The sequence below is a fragment of the Scardinius erythrophthalmus genome (genome assembly GCF_964197995.2).
Source record: "Scardinius erythrophthalmus genome assembly, chromosome: 23".
Classification (NCBI taxonomy): domain Eukaryota; kingdom Metazoa; phylum Chordata; class Actinopteri; order Cypriniformes; family Leuciscidae; genus Scardinius; species Scardinius erythrophthalmus.
In genome coordinates this window covers 9,392,573-9,408,942 of record NC_138243.1, presented here as the reverse complement: position 1 = coordinate 9,408,942, position 16,370 = coordinate 9,392,573, and the positions used below count along the sequence as shown (strand labels likewise).

Below are 16,370 nucleotides of genomic sequence, written 5' to 3'. Positions count from 1 at the left end.
TCGGTCTTCCAGTTTGTATCTCCACAGCTTGAAGGTAAGCTCTTACGGCTTTATGAATGAACCGCTCGTTCGATCTTCCCGGTCTACAACTACAATGCTCATGACAACTCTACAATAAATAAATCCACTTCACCTGCTAATTACTCTTCGACAGCGAATATACAGAGCTACTGCAAATACCAAATTATAAAGATACTGTGCGCTTGTTCCTATGCACCATAAGGTCTGCCCAGACAGAAACATAAGTGTCAGCCCGGATCCGGCCCACATCTGGTACGCGTTGAATCCAGATGTGGCCTGGATCTGGGCCGACACTATGTTGCTGTCTGGGTGTAAATATAAGTAGTAATGTTTAGTGAGTGATGCCCCTGCGTTAGGGTTAGTTTTCACTGAAATTCATTAGGCCTAGAACAAAATAAGTAGACTACACTCAGAGGACCTAGTGGACCTCATTCACATTCCCTAACCCAATTGACCAATGCTAAAATATATAACAATGCTTCACACTTAATCAGAATTACATTTCAATTTGAGGTTGACATTTAATATATATTTTTGAAAAATATTTAAAAGCTTATTTTGGTAGGAGGAACAGAACTTCTTTTTTTTTTGCACAAACTTATGCATGAGCGGTCATGTGACGTGACAGGTGATGACGCTCTCTGAACGCTTCCTTACATATCGGACACTTCAGCTTCTCGTCCTTGTGCCTCGGCTGCTCCTCATCCGTCATCGCCCTCTTGTGGTGGGACCTCATGTGTTGCACCAGGTCTGATGTCATATGGAAAGAAATGTTACATTTAGCACACCAGTTTTGCAGAGGTAGACCAAGAGAAGATAGAGAGGGAGGCACTAGCGTCTGCAAAGGTTGCTGCAGCCGGGAGGTCTTGGGCCAAAGGTTTGCGCTGGGAGGAAGAGACAACTGTTTGGGAAGGTCCTTATATAGCAAAGCAGAGCCCTGGAGGTTGAGTGGTATAAATCTGGGGAGGATGGCTGTCCGGTTAGGGGTGGTGTAGATGGGAAGACTGGCTGGCATCAGTGGGATAAGTGGTGTGATGCGTGGAGGTCGCGTGAACGCGCTCTTCCTGTTCTTGTCACCTGGAACATCACACAGCCCTCTAGTGGAGAATGCAGGCTTGGTCGCTATTGTAATAGGTTTTAAATCCTGCCTGTCTGGGTCTGTCGAGCTGTTGTCATGACTTTGTGGAGGGTTAGGGTTAGAATTTCGGCCCTCACTGAAAGACTTTTTACTGGCAGACGACCAGGAATGTCTATTCACTCCATTAACACAAAACCTTTTCACGGATACCTTTTCATCTCCATGGCTGTCAAAAGATGACGGTTCGCCATCACTCTCATCTGTGTCTGATTCAAGAGAACGTCTTCTTTTACTGCTCTTTGCATCTGCGGGTCGATTTTTTTTGCAGTTCTCCAGCTCTCGGGCCAAGTTGTGGAAGTCTGTGGTAGGTTTGCTACTCAGTGGATGAATTTCTGGGACGGTGAGTTTCTGCGAAAAGCATGTGGGTTTCTCCGTGCAGAAAAATCTCTGGTGTGCCGATAAAGGGAACTCAAAGAGAAAGCTCTGTTTGCATTCAGAGCAAATGAAACCTTAAAAATAGAAAGACGGATAAAAAGTCAATTTACATTCATTTCAATGAAACATTTAGGAATTAATAGTAGGTTGTGACAAGTCATTGTCACAACTCTGATTTACTCAGAAATTAAACAAGTAGCTTCTGATCGAGTCATTGAATCATTCGCTCAACTGATTCATTAAAAGCACTGATGCATTCAGGAATTAGTCATTGAATCATTCACTTAATCGATTTGTTCAAAAACACTTATTCATTCTGAAACCAAACACGGCATTCAATAAAATGCAGTTCTATAAATACATAATGCATTCATACCTTTTGTTTTCTTTTGCTCTGTGTTGAGACCAAGCAGTTTGGCTAGATCTCTCCCATACCAAGCTAAAAGCTCAGTGTTTTCAGGAATATCCTTTATGGCTCTGAAACATAGATGTCCGTTCTTCATAAATGCCTCTAGATTTTGTTCCTCTGCGTTCCTAGCCGACTGAATCATCTGCAGACATTCGCTGGCCGCTGATGGGTCGATCTGAACAATGCAAAAGAACATGTCCTTAAGATCTGAAAATTCACGCATTTACATCAAATTAAATCCAATTTATTTGCATAATTTATAATAGCATATGTGGTAGATCGTTGTCATGTGGTGAAATGGCCACAAGGGCCTTAGTAACTTTAAGGTTTTCTTTCCAAATTACAATCACACAAATCCTGGTTTTCTCTAGCAGTGGTTTTGTATACATTGCAGGTTCAAAACTTAAAGGTACACTATGTAACTTCTTTTTGTTAAAATGTAAAAAAAAAAAAATAATAATGAGTAAATACATCAATCCAAAACATATTTTTGTCTTACTCTGATTTACTATGGTAAGCCTATTATAAGTGTTTATATTTTAGATCTGACATGATGGTTTTCACTCGCCCGTGTGCATCTCGTCATATTCGTATCTGAAATGTTGTAAAAGCATTTTTATTACTCAACAGGTAAGTTGCCATATGTATCTCTCTAACAGATTTAGTTGTAAAGCATTATATATTGTGAAGGGTTATTTCAGTATGGTTGTTGTAGTGCTGTGCTGAAATTCATTTTCAAGGAAGGACTATTTTTTGTCTATTAATGGCTTCATTACACACAGCCGAAGCACATCCAAAACAATCATTTTTTTTATAATAGCTAGGAAAACACTGCACTGACATACATTCAGACAAGAGCCAATTATATAACAAAGGAAGATTTTAATATTTTAATCGTTTTTTATTTTATTTTTTGTCAGGTCAGAGGAAGTTGTCATGTGCTTTATATGTTTGTTTGTTTTTTATTATATGTTTTAAATGTAATTATTCCAAAAACACTTATTTAAGTAGTATTTCTACTTGTTAATTTCTACTTATTAAAGTACTTGTTTCACTGTTTATATATACAGTATATATAGGCCTATTGGTTACAACAGCTTTTAATATTTGAAAAAGACCTGTTATTTTAGATAAAATAGTTTAAAGGTAAAGTTTTCAAATGCAAAACAAGAGGTTCCCATGTGCTGAACGGCATCTTTTACCTATAGGCAATAATAATGGAAATTCCATTAGATAGCCAAGACCTTATAGGGTACATGTCCTATACACTGTATATAGCCTACAGAAATGATTTTTCATCCTAAGAAATCTTCACTGTGTAAAAGAGTGACAAAGAGTGATGTCAAGTCATATTAAAGCGCGCAAATTACCTGGAGCATGCAGGCAGTGGCGCGTCTGTCGGCGCACTTGCAGGCGATGAACGCGACGCTGTCCCACAGGGAGGTGTGTGTTACAGCACAGGGACCGAGCACAGCTCCCTCAGGCACGGCTCGAGAGGTCACGACGCTGCTCAGCGCGTTTCTGAGCGCTGCGTCCAGCAGAGAACGCGCGCTTTCCTCGGGACCCTGAGACAACACTTTCAAAATCAAATTCGTTTCCTGTATGTTTTTATAGAGTGGATTTTATCATAAACGCATCTTACCATTTTAATCCACAGCACAGATAAAATCCTCTCCGCGGAGTCTTGACTCCTGATCCCACTGGATGCTCTGAGCGATGATTCTTAAATTATTATAACTAAGCGCAATCATTTATCTGCGGGAAACAGTGACAAGACTCCGCCCCGATCCTTCTGACCTCTGGTCCCTCTGTGCTCTTATCCCTAACACGAGTCGTTCTGGGTCAGTGTCGCTTATCATGGATGTGTGTGCCTGATCTTGGGCTCAAACGTCTAACCTGACATTGCTGAGATGAGCTCATTACTGTCATATTAACAGCAGTGCGCTCAGGCGTTAATGATCACTCAGTGCTGCAGGCTATTCACATTCACATACAGGCCGAGGTGCTCGCTCTATCTATCTATCTATCTATCTATCTATCTATCTATCTATCTATCTATCTATCTATCTATCTATCTATCTATCTATCTATCTATCTATCTATCTCTATCCATCCATCCATTCATCCATCCATAATGCATGTATGTGTTCATTCATAAACAGCACAAAAATAATAAGGAAAGAGATAAATAAGGTACAACTATAAAGCTTAACCAAAGCTTAACCAAAACCGAGCTCGGTATTTTGGTTAGGTTCTAGGGCGCCCCCTACTTCCAGTTTCACTGGGTCCCCTGGGGGTCCCTAACACTAAACCACCCCAATTCTAATCTAAAGTAGGCTATGGACCCCCTAAAACCGCAGGGTGTAAACCATGTACCAGTGCTTATGAAGATATCCTTTTATTTAAAATTAAGAAAACCATAATATAACAGCAAGATGGCATTCAATTTATACAGAGCCCCTAAAGGGACATGGTGAAGAAGAAAAAAAAATGAGACGGAGAAAAAATAATTGTCAATGCTTTTGGGTTCTCTCGCAAATGTTTTGCGTTCCACCGAGAAACTTTGTGTTCCCTCGCAAAAAATTTGGCATTCTGCAGAGAAACTCTGTGTTCCTTCGCAAAAACGTTTGCGTTCCACCAAGAAACTTTGCGAAAGTTTTGCTTTTTCCTCCCATCTCATATTTTTCTCCACCACCCTTTTAGGAGCTCAGTAAATATATAATGAACTTCAACAATACAACAAGGGCTTAAAAGAAATTTAAAAGAAATTTAAAAAGAAAAGTACAAATAAATAACAACAAAAGAAACAAGAAAATATCTGCACAGGCTCATATAAGAATAGCTTCTAAACATAAAAACAGCAATGATCACATGATTATTACTGGGGTATTAACACAATATTATAATAAAATATATTTATCAACTGAGTCTAGCAAAATCACAGTTTTTTTTTTTTTTTTTGTAGGCAGCATTTGACAAGTTTTTTGTACCAAATAGCTCCACCATGAAGAGATGAAGCTCCGTGATCATAGTTAATTAGTGACGTATCACTGACACGCGTTCTAAATATTCGTGAACCGACCACCGAGTGGTGACGTGTGACGTGGGTGGGCTTGGTGGTCTAACAGTGATCGACAAAACTAATCTATGGAAGCTTGTTTCCACCACAATATAAAACATTTTAAAAGATAATTGCGACTTTTTATCTCACAATTGCGAGTTTACATCTCGCAGTTCTGACTTTATTTCTCAGAATTGAGAGATAAAGTCGATAAAGAATTGCGAAATAAAGTCGCAATTGCGTACGTGTTATAAAGTCAGAATTCTGATTTTTTTTTCTCGCAATTGCGACTTTATATCACGCAATTCTGACTTTATAACACATAATTGCGAGTTTATATCTCGCAATCTTTTCTCAGAATTGTGAGATATAAACTCACAATTGTGAGATATAAAGTCCAATTCTAAGGAAAAAAAGACGGACTTTTTTTCTTTTACCTCAGAAAAGTTTATATCTCACAATTCTGACTTTATAACATGCAATTGCGACTTTATATCATGCAATTCTGACTTTATCTCGCAATTGCGACTTTATTTCTCGAGAACTGCGACTTTTTATCTCGCAATTGCAACTTTATTTCTCAGAATTGCGAGAGAATTTCTGAGAAAAAAGTCACAATTCTGACTTGAAATATCGCAATTGTGAAAAAAAAGTCAGAATTGTGAAATAAAAAGTCGCAATTATTATTATTTATTTATTATTCAGTGGCGGAAACAAGCTCCCATACTAATCAAATGACCTAGCTACTTTTTAGTTGTTGATCACTGTTAACACATTCTATAAACCTTAATACACATATGATAGTCTGTGTCAACAATCATGATACAAATATATGATACACAGATACAAATTTATAAATCGAGCACATTTCCTCTACATTAGCCTTGTTATCGTTGCCAGAGGCCTTTCATTTCGCATGGTGCTCTCAAATCTGTTAATGCCTGATCTTACCCTTTTAAGATCACACGCTGTTGTACGAGCGCAACAGCACATTCAGCGCATGCGCACTAATCATGTGTTGCTCTATCTGCAATGTAAACCGGACCCGCTTTGAATAAGATAGAAAAAACTTTACGGAATGAAATTAATCTCGAGTGGAGGAGATGGCTATTTGAAAACGGGAGAAAACGAATAACAATTCCCCAAGGCCGCAGCAGGAGTGTCTTTTTAAAGAGTGTTTTATTGTTCGATGGTGCGCGCGCGCTGTCATGCAGGAGTAAAATATCTGCGCGCGGTCCGTCCTCGCGCGTCAACTGCATTTCTACTACTAGATTTGATGTGTTCCCTTTAACAACGACGTGCAGTCCATGACAGGAATGAGAGGAGACAGCGATCATGCCATTAAAGCCACTTGGGTCCTCCAACTTTTCTGCATCTCTCTCCTGACTTCATTTGGGAAAGGAGAAGATGGCTCTTGCCATGGAGCCTTTGATTTATATTTTGTGTTGGATCGGTAAGTTTGACAGCATTTAGTCGACTGTATTTATGTCTATATTTTATAGGCTGTATGTTTATAAAACGTGCAAACACACTCTCTTTCTGTTGGTGTGTGCTCGCCTTACTGAAACATTATCAATGAAATTAATAACTCCAGTGAGCTCATTATTAGTCCTGGTATTTTAGGTAGCCTACAGTTTATTTTTTTTCTACAAAGCTCTCAGGAGCCCTTATATGGCCCTGTTTCTCCTCTAAACTAAAGCACTCACTGTTCTCCATCATTCTAGGTCGGGCAGTGTGTCTGACAACTGGCTGGAGATCTATACATTTGTGGAACAACTTACTAATCGTTTTGTGAGGTAAGAGACAATGTTAAAATCTTTTTTAAGTTGCTCTTTTTAAAAGAATCAATTAACCGATAGCTTTATCGGGTGGGTTATAGCGTTTCAGCACTACAAATGTAACAAATATGATCAATAAGTTGACAACATATGTTTTAACATTGCTTTAACTCATCACAAATAAGTTATTTTAATCAGTAATGTAATTTAAGTTGGAATGACTTAAACATCCAAGTTGATTGTACTTAAAAATGTATAGGCAGCGACTTTGCCTGGTTTCAAACCACTTGTATGAGTCTCAACCTCTTGCACATGTGTGGAACTAAATATAAACTTAATTTTAGATTACTATGTTTAACTTTAGTATGTTTGGATTAGTGTGTGGTATGGTGACCTAGTTAATCCGAATTTGGGCATGAGAGCACAATGGTCAACCTCAAATAGTGTCACAGTAGTAATTTACACCAATTACTGCACTACTAAATAGTTACAGTGTATATCAGACTATTTCAGAAAACAGTCATTTTTCTTACCCACCCATAAGAGTAAATTTGATTTTACATGTTTCTACTTTCTTTAGCCCGAAAATGAGGGTGTCCTTCATAGTGTTTTCCTCTAGTGCAGAAGTCGTGTTACCTCTGATTGGAGACAGGTGCGATTTCATTCAGTCATTGTTGTGAGTCATACTGTAGTATTGTTGATAGAAATCCTACTGTAAGCATAAAGCTGATGTTTTTCCTGGGCATTTAGGGCAGCTATTGATAATGGTCTGCAGAAGTTGAGCGAGATCAGACCTGCTGGTGAAACCTACATGCATGAGGGCTTTAAAAAGGTGAATAGCTTATTTTCAAAAGCATATTGTTTCTAAATGGATGTCAAAGGTCATAACAAAAAATAACATTTTAGGTATTAGAACAAATGACTACCCAGGGAGGAAGAGCATCTAGCATCATCATTGCACTGACTGATGGGAAGCTGGAGGTCTTTCCGCACGACCTCGCTGTGAAAGAGGTAAAGCAGCACAACACGAACAGTGTATGGAATATTTATGTTGCATAACCTATGGAAGCACTTACATGAAAATTATGTACTGAGATAAAATCAGTCCACCTTATTTTCGCAATACATTTGTATACATTTATATAATTATTATCTACATTCGTTTTTTTTTTTTATGAAATGTAATAATTGAATGAAGTAATAAATGAACTGGTCGTGTGCTTCCTCAGGCGGATCAGGCGAGGCAGTTTGGTGCTCGGGTTTATTGTGTTGGCGTGAAGGACTTTGATGCAAACCAAGTAAGACTTTTCAACAAAGACATGAAACCTGCAGTGAAATATACTATTAAAAAACACTTAATATTAAATGCTATCAAATGTTTAAAACTAACACTAAATATTAGAGCTGTCAAATCAATTCATCGCAAATAACCATATCTAACATAAAAGTTTGTAAATATAAAATATATATGTGTGTGTTGTGTGTATATTTACAGACTTTCATGTTAGATGAGATTAATCGCGATTAATCGCTTTGACAGCACTACTAAATATTTAAGACATACATTTTTTACGGATGAAAAGTAGCCTACAAAAAGTACATTGAAGGAAGGACCTGAAGGTGGTTAGCAACCACATTACAGTCTGTCAATCACCTAGAACACCCTATCTACTCCCTAGCAACGTGCCAAAAACCACTCAGAACACCTTAGCAACCACATAACAGCCTAGCAACCACCTAGAACACTTGGGGCCCTATCTTGCACCCAGCGCAATTGACTTTGTACACCGACGCATGTATCATTCCTATTTTGCACCCGCGCAAAGCGCGCTTTTCCCTCCACAGAAGCACGTCGCTAAACTAGGGAATGAACTTGCGCTCCCTGGGCGGTTCAGCGCAAAAAAGGAGGCGTGTTCCAGCGCAAACGTTCCTTCATGCTATTTTGCAGGTTTAGAAAACAATTGCGCCACTAACCAGGAAAAAATAGTTTAAAGTCAGTGGCGCGCGTTGCGCATGTTATTCATATGCTATTTTAAGGGCGCATGCTTGGCCGTAATCAATGTAGCGTGTGCACAACGCGCATACACTTTGATTCTCTCATCTACACAGAAGCAGCAGTTTTCATTTTTGCAAATCATACATTATGATAGATAGATAGATAGATAGATAGATAGATAGATAGATAGATAGATAGATAGATAGATAGATAGATAGATAGATAGATAGATAGATAGATAGATAGATAGATAGATAGATAGAGATAGATAGATAGATAGATAGATAGATAGATAGATAGATAGATAATTTATTATAAAAGCATACATCTAGCTTACACATTTACCCAAATTATCATACGCCTTTTTAACCGAAGTTAATTTGGGTGGGTTTCTCCATCCCCAATGTCCCTGACGAGAGCGTTGCTCTCCTCGGCTGTGAACCGCTCCTGGCGCGCGCCTGGCAAATTCGCCGTTACAATAGGAATCCGCTTTAGAAAAAGCGCGTCTGCTCTTAAAGGGAATGTGAGATGACGCTCTGATTGGTTTATTTCACGTTACGCCCAAACCACACCTATGAATAATAAAGCTACTTCAGACCAACCCCTTTTAGATTTGCGCCTGGCGCAAGAGTCATTTATCCCGCTGGGAAAATAGCAACAGCGCCAAGACCCGCCCACAAAGTTACTTGCGCTTTGCGCTTTGACACTTGCGTTTCAGATCGTTAAAATAGGGCCCCCTATCTACTCTATAGCGACATACAAAAAACACTCAGAACACCTTAGCAACCACATTACAGCCTGTCAATCACCTAGAACACCCTATCTACTCCCTAGCAACTTGCTAAATTCCACTTAGCAACCTCATAGCAACACCTTGACAACCACCACACATTTCACACAGCCCAACACAATTTTCTACAGAAAAAATGTAAAAATCTAGTTTCTGACATTCTCTTTTGTCTGAATCTATTGTAGTCCATCAGTTGTTGGTGAATCGCTTATAATTGCTGTCATGGGAAGGTTGTTGTCATGGCGATATTATTGTTTTTCTGTGTGCATTAGTAGCAGCATTAGTGTAACAGAGGGGTCCTTATATTGGCTGTGCTGGATGTGTTTGTCTGGGCAGGATGATGCTGAGTGTAATTGGATCCTGCAGAGCACATATCCGGCTCATTTTACATTAGCTAGAGATTGATTCTGGCCTGGGAAATGGTATTAAGATTGCTTCAAGAGTGGACACACACAGAGATGTGTGATCCTGAAAAAGCTCATTTCTGACATGATATGCCAGTTTTTAACGTATGTTCATAATTAGCTTGTAGATATTGCAGACAGCAAAGATCAAGTGTTTCCTGTTGTGGATGGATTTCATGCCCTCAAAAACATCGTAAACTCGGTGAGCTTTAGTGTAGGTCAGCAAAAATGACATTTATTACATGCGGTTTTTATGCTGCCTTCTAATTAAGTTGTATTTGCCTTTACAGATTTTAAAGAAATCCTGTGTAGAAATTTTTAACCTGGAGCCCTCCAGCATTTGCGTGAATGGTACGTCTAAAAAGGTCCATGTAAACCAGATTTGATCCCTTCTGGACTCATGATCATGACTTATTTCAGTGTAAACATTGTGTTTTAGAATCGTTCAACATTGTTTTGAGAGGAAGGGGCTTCACGCAGGGAAGAACCTCTGAGGGTGTGGTCTGCACATTATCTGTCAATCAACAGGATCCTTACAGTAAGCCATTCAATGCATTCCATCTATATAAGACGCCCTGTCAACAAAAACACAAGGCATATAATTCAGCTCCACATTCATCAACTGAATAAGTGTCATGGTAAGCCGCAATGCTATTATTATTTTTTTTGTTAGCAAGTGTGATCCCAAAATCCTCATGGCCTCGAGAGGCTCCTCGATGGGGAAGTTGCACGCAGCTACATCCTTAAATAAAGCCTCTGTGTTTCACCCTGTATTTGGCATTTTACGGCAATCTCATGCTGCTCTCTCTTCCTTCTAGATGAGAGGCCGGGTATTGTGAAGGATAATTACGTGCTGTGTCCAGCTCCAGTGTTGACCGAGGTCGGACAGTAAGTGGCATTCGACCAGCTTCAGTTGGAGAACAGTGGCTCTCCATTCAGAGCTACAGCTGTTACAAGCCGACATGCAAAGGGAACGAGTTCATCATCTTTCCCCGGCGGTTTCTATCTCAGTTTCTGTTTATAGCTTAGCTAATAGACAACTGATAAGAGACAGGCTCAGGGCAGGGCTGAAACAAAGCAGCGTGTGTGACGACAGCACATTTTTGTCCGCCAGCTAAAGAGAAATGCAAAATGACCCACCGTTTGCTTTTCGCCTTTGCCAAGTTTGTTTAGAACAGATGAAAGGGATTTTTCCCAACTTCATTCGCCTAGTTGTTTTAAAAAGAATACTTTAGCACAGCGCTGTTGGCCTCACTGTATGACAAACTATGCTCCGCCTTTGTCACTAAATCATGTAATAACGGACTTTCCCTCTCTCAACAGCTCAATCGATGTGCTCATTAGTCTGAATAATGGCCAGTCTTTCATTTCAAGTCCAATCACAATATACGCCACCACATGTGTAAGTAAATAATACATTTTTTAGCAAACCAACTAAATTTGCTAAAAAGGCCAGTAAATATCACAATGAACAGTATAGTTATAGGACACAAATTAAACCAAAGTTGAATGTTCTCCTGAAACATTAGGCTGTGGATACAGCAGGTTCAAGTCAGTGTTCATTTAGTAATTTATACTATTATAGTAATTTTTTTATTTATATATATATATATATATATATATATATATATATATATATATATATATATTTCATTTTAGTTTAAGTTTTAGTAATTGTTACATATCTAATTTTCATTTTCATTTTTCAACTAATATAAATACTAATATACTAATACTAATATAAATAAAAAAACACATACACACACACATATATATATATAAAAATTAAAAACAAATATTAGTTTAATATATATATATATATATATAGTGGTATCAAATCAATTAATCGCATTGAACAATAGTTTGTAAATATGTAATATATGTGTGTGTTTATATATGTGTGTGTGTGTGTGTGTGTGTGTGTAATGTGTATATATATATTTATATATATTTGTAGTGTCAAATCGATTAATTGCGATAGTATAAAAGTATACTCTAGTATAAAAGTTTGTAAATATATATGTCTGTGTCTATGTGTGTGTATGTATATATATATATATATTTTTTTTTTTTTTGGTTTGCTTTATTGTTACATTCATCTTTTCACTTCCCATAGTCTGATGGGATAGTGATTTTGATTGTGATCCTCGTGCTGCTGGTTCTGCTGGGTTTAATTGTGTTCTGGTGGTTCTGGCCTCTCTGCTGCACTGTGGTGAGCACAAGTTCTCTTCTTTTCCACACACTTGTGTATATTAATGAGATATTAATAATCATGAGGGCTGTTTTCCTCCTCCTGTGGCAGGTAATCAGGGATCCACCCCCATCTCGCCCTCCGCCTCCACGTCCAATACCTGTAGGTACATTGGGACTTGAAATATATTTGAATTAGCTGAATTGGCAATGTCTTGAAATGCTTGGTGTGATGTTACAGGAGCCTGAGGTGGACCCTCAGCCGAAGAAGAAATGGCCAATGGTGGATGCGTCTTATTATGGTGGCAGAGGGCCTGGTGGTATTACACGCATGGAGGTAACGCAACCATCCAATGCAATCCACTGACGGCCAAAACAAAAGTTCTATGGATAGACGCTAAAGCTTTCAACATCCACAGGTTCGCTGGGGTGAAAAGGGCTCTACAGAGGAAGGGGCTCGGTTAGCCAAAGCCAAAAATGCTGTGGTCAAAATGCCAGAGGAGGAGTTTGAAGAGCCTGTAATAAGACCCCCACCCAGACCACCACCGATATATCAGGCCCCAGTCCCAGACAAATGGTACACTCCCATTAAAGTAAGTGTTCTGTCAACACATTGGCTTTTGTTACTGGATGATGCACACAGTATGCAGGGCTTGACATTAACATCCACCAAATGCGGGTGGATTTCAGCAGTGGTGTGTAACTAAGCCACTTTGGCGGGTTGAATTTTAGGCTATATTATAATATATACATTTTTCAATTGTAGTATTTTAAAAAAGCACCTTAAATAATAGATAATAATAAAAAGTGCAATGTAGTGTTCTCAAAAAAAAATTTGATACGGAAATATCTGAAATGCTTAATACTCATTTTCCACTGAATATACGATACCAGCTGCTCGATACCAGTTGATACACAAACCCGCCTCTACTCACTCACTCGCTTCATTTGCTCCGGATGAATAGTGTTGGTGTTACAGGGCTTGAATTTTGCCGTGGGATAGTGCGTATTGTGCATAATTTTACTCGTTCCCGCATATTTTGTGCTCACAGCCAAAGTGAGCGCACATAAAGCCGCCTCTCAGTACTAAATAGAGCTCTTTTTCGCTGCGTATTGCGCTTAAACAGTCAAATACACACAAAATAATGTCTAAATGCCGGTCTTGGCAAGTATTCGCGGAAACATAGTCATGTTTTAAGTGAATGTAAACAGTTGAGAAAGAAAACGCATGTGTAACAGTATAATGGATCTGTGCGTCAGGTCTTAAAGTGACATCAGCCTAATAAACGTGCTGCCAAATTATGAGATAATATTAAAAATATCTATATGGCAGTGTTTCCCTATGGTATCGATGTCAAAATTGTGGCCAGTGAAAATGTTGAGTGGCTAGTAACTTTGGAAAACCACTAGCCACAGTGGCTGGTGATCAAAAAAGTGAATGTCAATGTCATAATATGCTTTTTTTTTTTGTGTAATTTGCATTTGTAGAGTCGTTTTGATGCCGTGTTAGCATTGCTGCGTAGACAATACGACAGAGTTGCCATCATGAGACCTACAGCAAATGACAAGGTACAGTTGCCATCTTAAGTCAATGAGATTTTCTTTGCAAATCTGTATGTGATCAACAGAAGAACAATTGCTTTTGTTAATTAAACGAGTTGCTTAGCAAAGAAGGAACTTATTTTGGTTACACTTTTTTAAGGTGATGTAGTTATGTACTTACTATAGTAATTACAGTAAATTATGCATAATTACAAGTAACTAACCCTAACCGTAAAACGCTGCTTACTGTACTGTATGTAGAAAGCTCACTATGCTTTGGAACAGAGCCATTGTGTTGCTTATGCAACCGCTTAATAGTTGACTTCCTCATTTAGCCTGCTGAAAAGGCTCATTAGCACTAATAAGCTGCAGAAACGAAGCTGACAGTCCAGTCACAGACAGACCAGATCGAAACACACACATACACACTCTCGTCGTCATATATCTCGTTGCGGTGCTCCGACTGGTCATTAACTGACCCTCAAACACACACTCATCACAGACGAGTCCTCAGGATTACAATCATTAGGTTGACCCGACTGTCAGAGTTCAGGTTGTCATTGATGCGGCCCTCGCCTGACACTTCACTGCCGAGAGTGACCTCTGACCTCTCGCTGATTTCACTGTCACACTTAGTTTGAGTTTAACTGGATGTCCTTCTACGGCACAATGAGAATATTGTTGAACTGATTGCTGTGGGCAACAGAATATCTTTGCACAAATAGACTCTTGTAAAACATTTTCATTTGATTTAATTCTCTCACTTTCTTAAAAGACAAGAAAAAATAAGATAAAAACAAGATAATAATAATAGTTTTTCATATTTTTCTCATACTATTCCCTGTTTACTTGTCTTTGGCAGTTACTGTTAGGAGTGTTTAAGGCCTGTTCATACCAAGTCTGATGCGAATAAATCTTTTTGTATATACAGTAATCGTGTTGTACATGTTTTTTTCATGTCAAAGATTCAGACTTGCTATAAATAGGCCTTAATTTCCGATACTGGTACCTGTTCTGCACTCATGGTACCAGATCTGTCCAAACAGAGTTTGTCAAGCATTAGTGTTGCTTGATCAACCTGCCTGACCTCCATCATTGCTGCTTCCTTACCACCAATTAAAATCAAATCTCTCTCAATTACCTCAAATTATCGTAGATGTCAGTGCGACAAAAATATTGTCAAAACAATTATTTTTTTACCATATGAGGTGCATTTAAAACATCCAGTGTGGATGATTTAGCATCGGTAGAGTTAATGTGAAATATGATCAGCGAATGAGGGCATAGCTTGTAACATGAGGCAGAGACATTAGGAGATATGATTTGTCATATTTCACATTTATAAGAGATAATGGGGTAAAGAGATGGTGGAGATGATGAGTGTGATTGTAAGAGGGGGTGCATGGTGGGATAGCCGGTCCTCCATTCTGCATATCTGTATGTGTAACAACCTGCTTTTGTTGGGGGGTTTTGTCTTTCAGGGGCGCTGCATCAAATTCACCCGGGTTCAGAGTCATTGACCAAACACAATGTGTCCTTAAGTGAGTTTTGATCAAATTTAAGAGATTACTTGGAAAGCTTAAACATTTTGAATATAGGGTTCAAATGTCACTTTTCAGGCACGTTCAGACAAGAAGGATTGGGAAATTCACACCCGTATGGATACATTGTGCACCGCAAAGCTGTACATCTGAATTAAAACTATCAGATTTTAATTCTTACATGTATAAGTCTATCCTGCTGATTTTTCTGCATGTGCTTTTATAACAATTAATTTTTTTAAGTTTTCTAGGTACAAATCAATACGGTGCCTTCTTGTGAGTGTATTATGAAGGGGTTTGTAAAGGAGAGATAATGTAAATGGTTATTTTTCAATATTAGTAGTAAAGTTGTTAATTTTCCAGTTAATCGGTAAACATTTTTATTTAATTATTTGTTCTTATTTTTATTTATAATTCGATTCAATCAATAGATTACATGTGTGATATTATTTGATAATGATGTAAATGGCATTTAAAATGCATTAAAATAAATAATGATACAGTTCACTTGTGAGAGTGTGATTTGTAATGTAATAAATGAAGAAGAAAAAAAGCCTGTAATACCTTTCAAATAAAATATAAAATGGTTAATTTATGAGTTGATATAGTGAACAATGAATTTTTGATGTTATTAGTCAAATGTCCTGATTATGAATGTGATTATATAGTGAAAGCACACACACAGCTCAGAGCAGTTATGTAGGTAATCAGGGATTAATCTCAAGCACAATCAAGAGACTGTTAATAGCATGTTAGAATGTCTGGATATTCCAAATTATAATCCTAATCTTTTATATTATGAGAGATTATTTGGGCAAAAAGTACAATTGTGATTGAGAACCATACATGTTATTTAAATATGATGTTATTTACTTTAAACGAAATAAGTGATTTAAATCACAGTCATAAACACAATTAATATACATAAACATGTATTTTTTCTATGTATATCTATGTTATTATTTGATTTCACATAATTGTAAGCGATCAAACGAGAAACTAAAAAAAAATTTTTTAAATCTACATTTAAACTTAATCTGAAATTGTATTCTAAACATCTAAGATACTTTTATGTAAAACCTTTTTAATTGTTTCATTTCGTTGCATATGCTTTCCAGTCAAATA

At 37.9% G+C, this 16,370-nt stretch overlaps 2 protein-coding genes across 3 annotated transcripts; one reads left to right on the top strand and one right to left on the bottom strand.

The window, feature by feature from the left end:
• Window positions 1-619: 619 nt before the first annotated feature.
• Window positions 620-3,863, bottom strand: prdm8a (PR/SET domain 8a; the record flags this gene model as incomplete). The annotated part of the gene is made up of 4 exons (XM_081353866.1): window positions 620-1,608; window positions 1,911-2,118; window positions 3,314-3,508; window positions 3,840-3,863. The coding sequence occupies 4 exons, from the start codon at window positions 3,861-3,863 to the stop codon at window positions 620-622; spliced, it is 1,416 nt and encodes a 471-aa protein (XP_081209992.1).
• Window positions 3,864-5,993: 2,130 nt separating this feature from the next.
• On the top strand, window positions 5,994-15,839 carry antxr2b (ANTXR cell adhesion molecule 2b). 2 transcript variants are annotated; one of them, XM_081354618.1, is made up of 18 exons: window positions 5,994-6,457; window positions 6,729-6,800; window positions 7,363-7,434; window positions 7,533-7,614; window positions 7,689-7,793; window positions 8,012-8,080; window positions 10,094-10,174; window positions 10,263-10,323; window positions 10,412-10,510; window positions 10,791-10,860; window positions 11,296-11,374; window positions 12,089-12,184; window positions 12,275-12,325; window positions 12,404-12,499; window positions 12,582-12,755; window positions 13,651-13,731; window positions 15,186-15,245; window positions 15,324-15,839. In XM_081354618.1, exons 1-17 carry the CDS (start codon window positions 6,312-6,314, stop codon window positions 15,222-15,224), a joined length of 1,473 nt encoding a protein of 490 aa, XP_081210744.1. In that variant the 5' UTR covers window positions 5,994-6,311; the 3' UTR covers window positions 15,225-15,245; window positions 15,324-15,839. The 2 variants fall into 2 exon arrangements, with proteins under 2 accessions (XP_081210744.1, XP_081210743.1); XM_081354617.1 differs by having other exon boundaries at window positions 15,186-15,839.
• The last annotated feature ends 531 nt before the right edge of the window (window positions 15,840-16,370 follow it).

Excerpts from the sequence above, each read along its gene's own strand:
- antxr2b (XM_081354618.1), top strand. The coding sequence starts at position 6,312 with ATGACAGGAATGAGAGGAGACAGCGATCATGCCATTAAAGCCACTTGG. Across the intron at positions 7,435-7,532 it reads TTACCTCTGATTGGAGACAG|GGCAGCTATTGATAATGGTC; the intron begins GTGCGATTTCAT and ends CTGGGCATTTAG. Across the intron at positions 13,732-15,185 it reads GACCTACAGCAAATGACAAG|GGGCGCTGCATCAAATTCAC; the intron begins GTACAGTTGCCA and ends TTTGTCTTTCAG.